The 15,275-nt window shown below is 37.8% G+C and overlaps 1 protein-coding gene across 2 annotated transcripts in view; it reads left to right on the top strand.

Annotated features, from left to right (window-relative positions):
- The window catches only part of GABRB2 (gamma-aminobutyric acid type A receptor subunit beta2), a 187,182-nt gene that overhangs the window by 84,042 nt on the left and 87,865 nt on the right, over positions 1-15,275 (top strand). For both annotated transcript variants that reach the window (XM_056133082.1, XM_056133084.1), the window contains exon 5: positions 10,613-10,695. In XM_056133082.1, the coding sequence (XP_055989057.1) occupies positions 10,613-10,695 (83 nt within the window). The remainder of the gene's footprint in view (positions 1-10,612; positions 10,696-15,275) is intronic.

Raw genomic sequence — 15,275 nt, 5'->3', positions numbered from 1 at the left:
GAATTAAGCAGGATGAGCTCTAAAGATATACTCAGATTTCAATCATTATATTATTCGGTCTTCTACCCGCTCTTTTTGCCACTCAATCCTTTCTCCTGATTTGGATGGAATGAATGAGAACAGTGCCCAAGGACAGTAGAAACAAGGGCCAGGATGATTGGTCCATGGTTTGGAGACCTACCTCAGATGCTGGGCGAGAAGGAATTTGGGATAGAGAAGGGACCACCTTGACAAAGATAGTTGGAAATGATGATCAGTCTGGATAAGAAATATCCAGAGTGCTGAAAACAGGTAAAGGAAAAAACATGATAACCTCTCAATACCTGTATTGCAACTATATGGCCCCCAAAGTGGGGGGGGGGTTGGGGGGCAGAGAGAGAGAGAGAAGGCAAATGTGTGCCATAGAGAGAGATTTGGGAGAGGGTGGTGCAAGGGAAACTGGGACATTGGTGGAGGAATGGGTGTTGAAACATTGTATGACTGAAAAACCCAACCATGATCAGCTTTGTAACTCTGTCTTTAGTGGTGACTCAAAAATTAAAATTAAAATTAAAATAAAAAAGCAAAACCAAATAATTCAAAACCTAAGTTGGGGGTGGGAGTGAGGTGTATGTCTAGAAGCCTTTCAGAGGGCTCAAGCGATAGTACAGAAGGCAGGACACAGCAATTCCTGGACCCCATGTGGCTCCCCAGTTCCACCAGAAATGACTTTTGGAGACTAATTCCAGATTTCCCTTTAGACAGATCAAACCAATTGATATTCTTTTGTTGTTGTTGTTTTGTTTTTTGTTTTTAAGACACCACACTCAGCAGTGCTCAGGAATTACTTCTGGCTCTACACTCAGAGATCACTCCTGGTGGTGTTCAGGGGACCATATGTGATCCTGGGGATGGAACGTGGGACAGCCCCGAGCAGGGCAGACACCTTAACCACTTTACTTTCACTCCAGTCCCTAATTACATTCTTACCTGCAATTATAAGACTCATAGTTTATCCATATTCTCACACTTAGGACTTTTGCACAAAGTTTCAGTTTGTTAGACAGAACATGGTATGCCCATTGCTTCTGAAAAAAAAAGTAGGACATGTCCTCAGTTGATAACAAACATGTCTATTGATTCCAGTTAGATACAAGAATGTTTTTAAAATTTTAATCCATGAACCTGTGATAAAGTGAAAAGTTCATTTCATCTAAAGAAATACTGGGGCCAAAGAGATAGAAAGGCAGTCAGAACACTTGCCTTGTATGTGGCCAACTTGAGTTCAATCCCCTGTGCCCTATATGGTCCCCTGAGCACCACTAGGATAGATTCTTGAGTACAGAGTCAGGAGTAAGCCCTGAGCACTTCCAGGTGTGGCCCAAAAACCAAAATGATAATGATAATTATTAAAGAGTAGCACAGTGGGTAGGGCGTCTGCCTTGCACGCAGGAAACATGGCCGACCCGAGTTCGATTCCTCCGCCCCTCTCGGAGAGCCCGGCAAGCTACCGAGAGTATTCGATATGCCAGACACAGTAACAACAAAGTCTCCAATGGAGACGTTACTGGGCCCGCTCGAGCAAGTTCTTTCTAAATATAAAGAAGTTTAAAAAGCAAAGTGTATAATAATTGATAAAATGAGTAAATGATTTATAATTAGATTAATGATTTATAATTAGATTAATTGAAAATTGTTAAATACAGAAAAAGGCTTTTTGATTATCATAGACTTCTTAAGATAGGATAATGCTTTTCAGAAAGTGAATTCCAAAACACTAGAGAAATGTAAGTTAGAACAATTATGATAGAAATCTCTTGGCAGGAATTTTACCATCAGAAGGGTAGCCTAAAGTTGTCTTTTTACTTTGAGAATCCATATAAAATTATGACATTTGCTCCAATGTTTAGAATTTATTAAGAAATATGTTTGACACGGTTATCATGCTGGTTAACATTTCCATTCTGCAGAATGTAAATATCCCTTGCATTAGCAAGCATCCTCATTATACAGAACAAATGCTACTGCAAATAGTAAAAGCAAGTCTCAATGAATAAAGTCTCATTGGAGACTAAAACAGAAAGGAAGAATCATATTAACATTTTCAGAGAAAGAAGAAATATATATTCATAACAGAAACAATAGAAAATAAACTAAAAACCAGTATATTTTCTTGATTTTAGCATACTTATATTGTAAATATGTTCTTAATATACATTTTTAAAATAAATGTAAAATTGTACTACATCTAATATTCCTTCCCTCTGATAAAACACCCTCCACAAAGTGATTTTTATTGTATTGTGTCACTGAATCAAACTCATTTAAGTATATTTCTATGTTATGTTTATTGAATATTATGTAGTGAATGTTTCCACTTTGCCCAGTTATAAACTTTCACATAGCATCATTTATGCAATTTTGCATTATTTTTCTTTTGCATTCATTTTTTTCAAGTTAAATTTGAGAACAGAGGTTTGCGTATTTGATGGATTCTTCTTAATGTCATCAAATTGCCATCCAGAAACTTTATGCCAATTTCTAATTCAATGTCTTAGAAAAGTCTGTTTCCCTGATGAATCTGTAATACCCAATGTTATAAATTCTTTAAATTTTTCCGTATTAAACAGTAATCATCAAAGTTGAATTTTGTAATTCTTATATAAATGTGTTATTTCTAACAATATGAATCATTTTGCCACATATTTTATTACGTATTTTATGTTAAAGACTTAAATTGGGGGGAGGGGGTGGGGGCACACCTGGTGGTACTCAGGGCTTACTTATGGCTCTATGCTCAGGGATCGAACCCAAGTCAGACACATGCAAGGAAAACACCCTACCTGCTGTACTATTGCCTTGGTCCCCAAACTCCCAAAACAATTCCCAAAAAGTACCAGGAATTGAGGTCTTCCAAACTGAGCTCTTTTGCTTTTAGAGACCAAACACTGTCCAAGATCAGCTCAGAGGACACTGTTTGCAGACTTGTTAGAAGTACAGGCTGCCTTGCTAGTATGTGTCAGAGGGCAGTTGTGAGACATTTGTTTTTAAAAATAACAGCATCAATAAAGACAGCAATAAAACTACTTTTTTTCACTAGTGTCACTGTTGCAAACTAAGCTAGAGGGTTAAGAGGCACATGCAGGCATGTTTTGAGACAGAAGCAGAGAGTATATTTCTCACAGAACTTTGGATGAGCTCTAGCTCCCTGTGGGAGAGGAGCTCACGACCCAGCTCTACTCCGCAGACTGTGATCCTGGCTGCTCGAGGAAAGTGTGCGTGTGGTGACGGCGGTTTAAGACCGTCTGGGACTCGCCTTCCTTAGTGTCATGTCCTGCTTAGTCACCCCTGTGAGATTGTCCTGTTGCTTCTCCCCTTCCTTTTCAGATGGTGATTCCGCACATGCCTCTCTCAGGGGCTGCTTGTGGAAAACCCCAACTGAAGAGGGGCCTTGAGTCGGCCCAATGGCGGCCGATCCATACACAGGGTCATTTCAGAGCCTGGCCAGGGCTCTGCTGAGATAGTGGCCAATGATGATGGAGGTCAGGCCTCCGTGGTGGGCCTGTGGGAAATGGCTCTGATCAGCTGAGACTGGCATTTTTTGTCCAGGCCATCATCTCCAATCCCTCAGAGCCCCAAACACAGGACCCAGGATAGGATGCTACCATTTTTCCCATAGCCTAACTTTGAAAAAACACTTGATTTTTGGTGTGTTTGTATGCACGCATGCACATAGGGATTGGGACCACAACAGGCAATGCCCAAGACTTGCTCCTAGCTCTGTGCTCAGGGATCACTCCTGGTGCTACTTGAAGGAGTGCCAAGAACTGAATCAATATCAGTTCATCAGGTTAAGGGACTTACGTATGTTCCCCCTAAGCACTGCCAGGACTGATTCCTGAACATTGCAGGATGTGACCTGGAAACCAAAAGAAGCACGTAATTAACCCCTCTACTATCTCTGGCCCCTAAAAACTTAGAATTTCAGTACATATATTGTATGCATGCATGTATGTATGTATTAGATCACAGTGAGATACACAGTTACCAAGTTTTTCATGATTGAATTTCAGTCATACAATGTTCCCACATCATTCCCTTCACCAGTGTACATTTCCCACCTCCAAAGTCTCCTACCACTATCACTGTTGCCCTACTTCTCTCTCTCTCTCTCTCTCTCTCTCTCTCTCTCTCTCTCTCTCTCTTCTCCCCCCCCTTGGGGCATTATGGTTGCCATCAACTCCTTAGCATCCCAATTTTGAAGGGGGAAGGAAGGGGGGGGGGAAAGTACTGCGCCTGGAGTCAGGGTTGGCGAGGCCATCTGCGCACTCTGTGAGCCAGAGCTTTCAGAAGCCAGAGTGCTCACAGGCGGTGTAGAACTTGCAGCACTCCACTCTCAGCTGCAAAGCTCAGTGGCTAAGAGTGGAGTTGGAGTCACAAAGGAAGACTAGACATCCAGTATGTGTCATTTATATTTTAAAGTAGTGTTTAGATGAGATTTGTAAGAAATGACAACAGGCCCTGTGAAAGTTGTAGCCTGAGTTTGTCACTGGCTAAAAATCAACATCTGTGATCTGTTTTATTATGCCTTTTTGCTAAATAAAATTTAAAATCTTGGATCTAATGAATTTTTCTTGATATAGTGTGTTTATGATGTGTCAACAGTCAAGATAAAATATGTGAAACATTTTAATTAATGCAATAGAAAGCATCTGGCACAGTTTAATGTTTTTTTTTTAATTGTGAAGAAAGTGTCTAGGAGATAATCAGAGAACTATCTCTCGAGTAGGTAGCTAGGTTCAGGTTAATCTCTTGAAGTGATCTGGAGTCTGATTTTAGTTGTTAGGCTATGGGTAAATATAAATAAATAAGTGTAATAATTACTTTTTCTCAGGGCCTCAGACTTCCTTTAAGGGTATATTGGGGGCAGAGAGGTAGGTTAATAGACTGAATGTGCTTTAAATGCAGGAGTCCTGGGTTTGACACCAGCACAACATAACCCCTCAGACAAACTCATAGGAGCTCAGAAACAGGAGAGGAGTCATCACCTCCAGACACCACTGCATGTGACCAAAAATAAAGACATAGGTGACTTTGAGAAAAGGGAGTGTTCTCATTCCTGCATTCAGCTGAGGGTCTGTAGATGAGATCATTCATAATGTAATATAGGAAAAACCATCAAAGAAATGCCTGGATACAGAAGACTAATAAAGACTTGAGTTGGTATGGTATGTGTAATATATGTATATATATATATATGTTTTTGATTGAGTATACTCAAATGAGATTGTGTGATGTTCGATTTCTCACACATGTGGTCTAAGGAAATGCCTCTTAACAGTGCCTGAATCTGTAGCAGAAGTCTGTGTAGCCTTTAATGAATGGTCCTGTGATCATTATCTTTGCCAAGAATAAGATTCCAGAAAAGCAAAGAGTCACAGAAGGCCAAACAGCTGCAGAAGAGTACAAATAGCTCTAATCTGAAACGCACGACTTATCAAATGGGAACATGATTACTAGCAATCTTACTTTTTTTGGTGATTACAAAGTTGAGCGAAGGGTAGTACATGTGACTATATGAGAACTTGTAAAGAGCTTTTACAAACAATTATGCATGAGTATTGGAGATTTAAACAGAGATCTCTGTGGAGGTAAATCAAGAGAATAGATTGAAGGAAAATGTTGAGGGCGACCTTCAGTCAGGAGACTTAAATGGGTCTCCATGGTTAGAGGCCTGGACTCGCTTGTCTAGGGTGGGATAATCTATGTAATTGGATAAATATCTGTGAAATACATAACAATAAACATTTGTAAAATATAGTATTTGAATGTGTGGGTTTTAACAAAATTTTAAGAAGTAGACAAAAACACAGAATATTCCATGTGTTATCAAAGGGTTGAAGCATTTCTAAATTCATTTGGTTTATAAGGAATCATCCAGTTGTGCAGAGAAGCTAATTGACTTTATTGAGGTCAACTAGTAAGTTATAGTAGAATAGTTAAGGATTTTGACTTTTGAGTTATACATTGTGATTTAAATTCACTGGTTTGGCAAAAGATGATGGGAGGCTTCTCTCCCCCTAACTTCAGAATATACTATGTTTATAGAATATAATATGGTTTTATAACCATAGTAATTAAAAGAGAGTGGTAATGGAATAGACAGATTCTCAGACCAGTGAAAGAAAATTGACAGTCCATAGTTAAATTCTCAGGTATTTAGGCAGTAGTAAAGTTAGATTTTTAATAAAGTAGAAGCATATTATGAATTAAAACAATGTTTTGCATAATATTTGAAATCATCTTTTTTTAAAAAAATATATAAATGTTGAAAAATGGTGGAGGGAGCAGGTTGCATATGTAAAAAAATGTCTAAAGAAATCAAACAGAAGAATTCCCAGATTGTTATCATTCTTTTTTTTTTCCTCTTTGGGTCACACCCAGCGATGCACAGGAGTTACTCCTGACTCTGCCCTCAGGAATTACTCCTGGTGGTGCTCGGGGGACCATATGGAATGCTGGAAATAGAACCTGGATCAGCCTTGTGCAAGGCAAACGCCCTGCCCGCTGTGCTATTGCTCCAGCCCCCAGATTGTTTTCTTATGCTCTCAGATATATTATTCTAATGAGTTTCTGGTGTGGCAAGTCACATGTTTAACCTCTTATCCTAGTTCCTGAAACTCTTCAGGAAGAATCTACTGAAAGAACCTATCATAATGATTACGATTCAGAATGGTTTCTTACTGACTAAAAAACAAACAAATCATTTTTTTACCTAGAATTTATTTCTGGTTATATGCAAATTTAAAATGATATGTTAACATCACTATCAGAATAGCATAAATTACGCTATGCCTTTGGAACAGGATGTTGGCATAAATGCTGTGTTATTTTATTTTACAAAATCTGTATAGTATATGGTTTATCATATGTATTTTGCTTCCTTGCAGTATATCAGTATTTTGTGACACAAGTCAAGTTTAGATTATAGAGCCCAATGCTAAGGAATAAAATTTTAGCTCAAAGATGCTCTGGCCCAGTCAAAATATTGGCATCTCCTCAAAGTGACTTTTGTTATGTAATAACATTCATACACAGATAAGAAATACTGCCTTGGCAGAAGAGGTGCATCTGGGGTTTCATTGACTTTATTTTTAATTTAAAAAAGGCGGTTTCCTTCGATTTTGCAGTATTTTTAATATTGTCAGGATTCCTGCATAATAAATTGCTATCCTTACTTCAAAGACTCCTAGTAATATTAGTATTTGAAACCTATTAGGGATACTTCTTAGATTCCAGAAAAGCATGTTTATGTTTGTTATATTAACTTATTGCTGGAGAAACCTTGCCCTAGTTTCTAGCAGGGCAAAGGTTTCTCCAGGGTTCTGATGCTTTTCTCCAAGCTTTTCTAAGTAAGACTTTATTTCAGTAGACCAAACTAGACCATTTCTAATGTGGTCTGTCATGATTATTTTGGCTTACAAATTTATTTGGATTTTAAACATATGTTAAATCAAACTCTGTAGGGAATCGCATAAAAAGGTGGTGGGCAATGGGCACTGGTGGAGGGATGGGTATTTGATCATGTATAATTGAAACCCAAGCACAGAATGTGTAAGTCTACAACTGTACCTCATGGTGTCTCACTAATAAAAATTTAAATAAATAAATAAATAAATACGTCAAGTAAGGTGCTTGCACACTGCTGACCTGAATTTGATTCCCGGCACCACACATGGTCTAGGAGTGATCCCTGAGCATAGATGCAGAAGTAAACTCTGAACACATCTAAGTGTGGCCCTAAAACAAAACAAAAGAGTCTCATGCTGGCAATGCCTGTTACCATAGCTTTTGTTTTGTTAATGTGAATTTTTTATTAGCGGTAGCACAGCGGGTAGGGCGTTCGCCTTACACGCAGCCAACATGGCTGACCCGAGTTCGATTCCTCCGCCCCTCTCGGAGAGCCCGGCAAGCTACCGAGAGTATTCGATATGCCAGACACAGTAACAACAAAGTCTCCAATGGAGACGTTACTGGGCCCGCTCGAGCAAATCGACGATCAACGGGAGGGCCTTTACCTTTACCTTTACCTTTATTAGCGGTATTACTATATCATTATCATTTTAATCTTGAATCAGTGGTGTCTGCAAGGAAACCAGCAAAATGCTTAAAATACAAAAATAACAATGACACATGTGGCTCCTGATTTCACAAAGGGCCTAAAAAATATTCAGATCTATTATTCTTGTCTGTAATTTGTCTGAAATCTGTTAAATAAGGTTCCTCATTCAGATATGTAGTAATTATCTTGCATATTTATGTGTCGGGAAGCTATTTATATCCATATTTTATATCTCAGTTTACAAGCGTGAGGTTATTTTTGCATATCTTTGTGAATACAAACACATATGTAAACTACCAGATAAATAAGACTGGTCAAATGAATTCTCACTGTGAACTCTTTTAGCACTAGTGATAAATATAACAAAACTTACAGAACATTTTATGACTTGAAATTATTTCTATTACCTTTGTTATCACACAACATAGTAGGATAGCAGATTTTTGCATTCAGATTTTTAGGGGCACCCAAGTGTTATAGAATAGAAATGACTTGTTTCAACCCACATATCCTGAGCTATTTAATCTGGATTCTGAATGGAGTATTTGGGCTATAGTTTCTGCCCTAATCCAATAGCAGACACAATGCCTTATAAATATCAAATAGAATATATATTTTTATTTTATGAAATATGTCCTAGCATTAAAAGGAAAGTGAATTCATATAAATATAAATGTTGTTGCTATGAGGAAAAGCTGACTTCTTTTTTTTTAAAGCATGAGTAGCAGTTCACTGCGCCTGCAGTGGCATTAGTCAGTCTATTTCTCTTGTTCAAGTACTTATGTTCACAGATCCAGCTCACAGATGTTAGTTGCCATGAATATGTATCAGCAGCAAGTGTGAACCACAACTTGTAGTAGCACTTACAAACCTCACCTCATATACACAGCTGGGCATCTGTTTATGGATTTCTCCATTTGTATTCTGTGTTGCTCTTATCTATGCCTTTTCTGTCCTTTGTGTTTATTCTATCATATGAAGTTAATTTTATCTATTTTCAAAGACATTTTACAAGAAATATCTATTTCTGACATTTTACATAAAAAGTAGGAACATTCAGTATGCTCATCACGTACCTAATTGCATTTCTTTTGAAAAATTCTCTTCAGCACAATACAAGTTTCTGAATATTAGTGGCAATACATATTATTTCTACATTTAAAAAATTCAGTGGACCAGAGAAAATTTCAACCAAGTATCACATAGCCAAAACAATCATTTTTTAAAATGTAAGTAATAAATTAAATATGGATGTTCATTTTTATAGACTAAGATAGAGTTTCTTGATAAATCTCATTGGAAGCATAAAAATCCATTTGATAATAAGAAAGATTTTGGTTCTATTTATGTATTGTTAATTAAATGGATTTTGAATTTTTATTGTTAAAAGTATTTAAAAATTCTAATACATAACACTGTAATTTTAAGTTAAAAAAGAAATTTGTACTAAACAATCCTCTACTTAGTGATTTATAATCAGCAAATTTAGCTGCTTCTAATTGATGCATTTATTACTTTCATGGATATTGGTTGTATTACAGTAAATAAAGAATTTTCCCTTATATAGCTTAAGTATTAGTGGAAGAAATACAGTTATTTTTTAAGCACACCAGATAATTCTAGATTGTGATGAGTCCAAGCTACCAAATGTAGGAGATGGAGGGAGGCATTGTAGCCAACTGGTCTCGGTGAGGGAAGAGAGGGAGGAATCTAGGATTAATCTAGGCTCACGAACACTGAATTATTTCACAAACAGGAAAACAGAAATTAGTGGAACCCAAACCTTAATGAAGCCGTCCTCAAACTCAGGAGACTAACTATCCATATTAAGCCCACCACACAGCTGAGGAGCACTGAGACTCACACCTCTACCTTAGGGACTGCATCCCTCCAGTCCCCTGCATTCCTTATCTGAGCTCGCCTAACATGTCTTTGATACAAAAAGTCAACATCTGTATGTATCTGATTTGGGGTCTCTTGGATCTGTATCTGATTTTGTTTCTCTATTTCCAAGAAAAGTATAATGAATCTCAACGCAGGGTAAACCAAAGTTAGGAAAAATCAGCATCATTTTCTGTTCTACTTTATTGTACAGAGGTTCATTTTTATAGTGCCTACCACATGGCTGTTGCATCTTAAAACTCATGTGTGGATTTTTCTCATGCCTTTTGTTGCCTCATTGACCAGAAAGCATACTGATCAGTTGTATAAAATTATATATTGTTGGCTCCTTCTTGTAGGGAGAGAGATTAATGAATGATAAATGATGAGAGATAAATTATACAAAGGGACATCTTTATTTTTCTGGAATAAAATGAAAGTTCTCCTTACTACTTGGCATAGGTGGAAGATCAAAAAATCGCAGGAATTTGAGGTTCCTTAGGACATTTAAATTTTCGGCCAACTCAGTCTCCTAAACACACAATTCTATTCTCTTGGATACTTGGATCGAATTTTCCTATCTCCAGCCAGTTTTCCAGTTAACAGCTCCTATCATTATTTCTCTTCTAGAATTACAACCACAGCTGCCTGCATGATGGACCTAAGGCGGTACCCACTGGATGAACAGAATTGCACCTTGGAAATCGAGAGCTGTAAGTCTTTCTGAGAATTTTTTGTCGACTGCATACAGCTTCAAGGTCAAATTTAGGTATCATGCTATTCAGCAGGGCCTCTGCTTCCACCTCTATAAAATGGGCAGAACATCTGCCAGTAGTGTGAGGTTAGGAGGTTTAAATGAGCAGATGGGAAATGTCACACTTGGTGTGGCCCAGGCCGGATATCTAACTACAACTTTGGGAATTTTTGCTAGTTTTGTTAATTTTGCTGCTATGTCTACAGATTGCCCTGATTAAAAGATCTAGTTATATCAGATGAGGAGAGATTCAGAGCATCATTTTGCCCTTCACAAACTTTGTAGATTTTATGCTGGCCCAGGCTTTCACATTTCAAAGAATTCTCGTTATCTGTAGGTCCTCTGCTTTCTTAGAGATTATCTCAGCCAGCTGTGCTTATGAAGTAAAACTTTTCTTTTCCTTCTGTCAAATGAAAGGGGGTTAATAGTTTATTCATATTCCACAGTGGACGATTTAAAGTTCTTTGATATTTGTACTGATTGGCCTGAAAGGCTAGAGCATTTTCAAATGTGATGCATTCATGGTTTTGTTAACATGTAAACTGGTCAAAGACGACAGTTGTCACCAGCTGACAATCTAAAGCCTCTATTTTTAGTGTATTCAGTGATCAGTGTGAATGTATGAGGGTTTTGGCACAAAGGTTTTCTAGATGATATTCACTATACTTTAGAAGTAAAGGCTATAGAAATGTGCTTTCTATCTTACTGAATTCCATTTTAGGTATCATTGAAAACAACCTGTTGCTAGTTCATTGGTAAAGTAAAGGATCTGTGTTCTTTACAACCATTTCATTCTAAACAGTGCTCAATAAAGATATCAGGAGATACAGCTTGAGGTTCTTAATACAGCCCCAACAATGTTCCGGGGTTACTGTTGGCTCTACACTCAGGAATTACTCTTGGCAATGCTCAGGGGACCATACAGGGGACCATACCACGAGCGAGATAAGTGCCTTACCAGATTTACTATCACTCCAGCCCCCTCTTAGCCTAAATTAAACGTGGCAGAGTTACTGTCTTCTTGATCTAGCCTGTGTTAAGGACTTCCACTATTTCAGAAGATCAGTGCATACAGATTTAAAGAGAATTTAAAGAAAACTGCATTGTGTTGCTCCACTCCAACAGTGGACGTTGATGGATAGTATCTTAAAGTTTGTCCGTAGATTCATAATACTTTTCCCAGAGGAAGTGTTCTATATGCTAGTGTAGTTCAATGGATGAGAACATGGATTGAATATTGGTAGCTTTTTGCAGTTGTTTCTCCCAGCTGGTTCAATGGGCCACTTAGCTTCTTCACACTACATTCTCTTCTGTATAGTACTATGACACCCACTGGTTATAAGACAATCAAGATAGATCTTTGTGCAGTGCTTGATACAAATATTTCCGTAACAACCATTATCATGATGGCATCATTATTATCATTGTCAGGTAGCACCTGGAATATTGTGCTCAAGTTGAGTGAATATCTTTGAGAAGGATATGTAGAACTTAAAACTAAAATTTGACTTGTGCAAAGCTATGAAGTATAAGGAACCAGTAGAAGAAGCATATGGGAGACAGGATACATTTACTGTGAAGAAGGGAAACTGCCGTATTTTAATGGAAGAGTTATTTTCAAATAGCAGAATTTACTCTAAAGAAAGCACTTTCTCCTGTGGGGGGGAAACAGACTAATGGTAAAAAAGCCAAATGCCAATTTAAGGCTTAAATATTAAAACCGTATATGGTCATAGCAATTATAGATGTTGAAAGAGCCCGTAAATTGCTGTATACCATAAGACTGTTTTCTGAAAACGAAGGAATTGAGTAAGGGGTTATTTGATTTGTTGGGGTAGGTAAACTTCCCAAGCAGTTCTTAGAGGTCCCTAGGGCTTCCCTAGGCTTACTCAGTCAACCAAGTTGGTGGTTAAGTGTTAGAGACCAAGGATGTGGGGTTGCTTAGGCCCTGCAGAGCCAGGGTCCTCTAAGGCCATCCCATGATGCTCAGGTACCAGGTGGGGCTGACAATTGCAGTTGGATCAGGCACTTGACCCTGTACTCCCACTTGTTGTGATTATTTAGTTTTTAAGGAGCTCGGGGTCAGTGGTAACCTGGAGCAAGTAAATGTATGTAGGAATTTAGTTAAAGGACATTAAGGCAAATTCTAGGTTACATGAGGATAGAAATCCCACAGGCATTTGCCTCTGGGAGCAAAGCTATTTGGGAAAAGATGAAATTCACAACTCAGATTTTAGCTAGAACTAATGTGTACGATTTGCCAATGATCTGTTGTTATTTAAGTAGAAATCGCTCTTTTCTTAGATTTTCTTCACAGGAATATTTTTTACAGTTGAGTCTATGAGGACTAAGACAGACCCTCTGCATTTTCCAGTCTTGCTAAATAATCTAGGATTCCCTTGAAACTCCTGGTCTCCTTACGACTTTAAGAATCATCACATTATCACAACATAAAATAAAATTTGTGTGCATGTGTTGAGAGAAATGATAAATAATGAAGCTACCTAATACCTTGGGTGATCTTTGAGTTATTTAAAATTGGAAAAGTATTTCTGGGATATTTCAGTGAAGTATAATTATGATTATCAAGGAAAAAGTAGGAGGTTTGTAAATACTTCATGGTTTCACTCTACCCAGGTTTAATTAGCATTGCTGTCCTATTTCCATTTTTTTAATTGTATGTAGAGGTAGGAGTGGTTATTGCCTTCCCATCCTTGCTCTGTAGAGACACTACTTTGGAATATAATCTTTGTGTAGTAAGTTTTAATACTCTTCTAATCAGGGTTAATTGTGCCATTATGTGTATTCAGGAACTCAGGTACTTCATGCAAATTGGTTTAGATTGTCATATGTACCTGAACGTAAAAGCTTGTACCCTTTCGATTCTTCCATCATTGGGGGAATAGTTGTAGCTTAGATAAAAATGGTAGATCTTCACTTTGAGAATGAAAAGTGAAAACCAAATTCTCAAGATTTCACCCAAGTAAAGATAAAATTTTAAATGTTTACCATTTTTATCTATTTATTATTTATGGGTTTCCCTTTCCATACATCTTGGTTCAGTCAACATATCTGACTGCCAGGACCCTGAATTAGTATTTGTAGATTTTTCATATTACTATTTTATTATAAATTATTAGTAGTATATCTGATAAATCATGCTTTTGTCTCTAAAGTCTCTTCCTTATTTTTGCATGACTCAATTTCTGTAGGTGTTTCTTCACTTTTTTTTGAGAATATAAACTTAAGGTCTAGCTTTTCTTTTTTGCTCTGTGATTCATTAGCATTGAGATGTCAGGTCTATATTGCTAGATAGTCAATACTATACTGTCAGTGGAAGTAGCTCTTTTGCCTCTAAGAACCACTGGTGAGGCCCCCAAAAATATAAGATAGAGTAGAATAAAGCAAATAATTCAGCTCCTCAATCACATTGCATATTTTTATAAACCAACATTATTTATTGATTCAATGTTGCTTGAGTATCCAATTAATGTGCCCAGCCTTATACTTGGTACTGTCACACTTTCCTGTTTCAGGTGCTCAGTTCACCACATCTAACTGACATTGCCACCATTTCAGCAGCATCTTAATAACACTGAGTGAAAAATAGAAGTAGTTTGTCAGAGAGATACCACTTAACCTCCAGCCTGAAGGCTTTTTTGGACACAGCATTTGTATCCATGGTGGCACCCTGCGCAACCTGCAGGCTATGTGGGAAGCATGTTTCTGATGTGAAATTAACAGATTGAAGCAGGATAAATTGAATACTCCAGAAACCCACAAATTATTGTGTATGTTAGCCCTTGAGTCAGTAGCATAGGAATGCAGAATATTTTATAAAAGATCAGTATCTTGCCAACCACATTTTTTCTTCTCTTCAGTACTACTACTTGTAAGATTCACCGTCACATAAATAAACCCCCACATTTAATGCAGTCACCTGTTGATAGATAGTTACAGATGTAAACGTGTACTGATCCCAAAACTACTAAAATGTAAAAGGAACCCAATGTGCAGTAGAAATGATGTGCAGTTTTTTTCCTTCTCTTGGATTTTGAGCTACTCCCGGTAGTAGCTCTACACTCAGGGATCACTCCTGTTGGAGTTCAGGGGTCCACATGAGGCTCTGGGGATCAAACCGGGTCGGCCATATACAGGGCAGGTGAGTGCCTAATCTTGCACTAGAGATAGTAATTCCTGACCCTGTAATTGTTTTCTTAGTGACAAAGAAAGCCATCGTTGTATTATACTTAACAGGACACACCAAAAAAGAAACAGGTCACAGTGTTACCATATTAGTGTGCCCCCATCTCACAGGCCGGTGTCTTCCTTTTCCTTTCATTTCCCGGAAGGCACTGTTAGGCTGTTTGTGACACCATTTGTGAAGTGACGCTGTTATGGTGTGTGGCACCCCAGTAACCACTGGCCCACAGGATAGTGTGGACTATATTGATCTGGCAGGTATCAAGACTGCATTAATATCTGACACATGAATCTACAGATACCTTTGAAATCTGGGTTTTAGATATGAAAATTTGG

The sequence above is a fragment of the Sorex fumeus genome, unplaced genomic scaffold (assembly GCF_029834395.1).
Source record: "Sorex fumeus unplaced genomic scaffold, SorFum_2.1 ptg000097l, whole genome shotgun sequence".
Classification (NCBI taxonomy): Eukaryota; Metazoa; Chordata; class Mammalia; order Eulipotyphla; family Soricidae; genus Sorex; species Sorex fumeus.
This window is presented reverse-complemented; position numbering and strand designations above follow the sequence as displayed.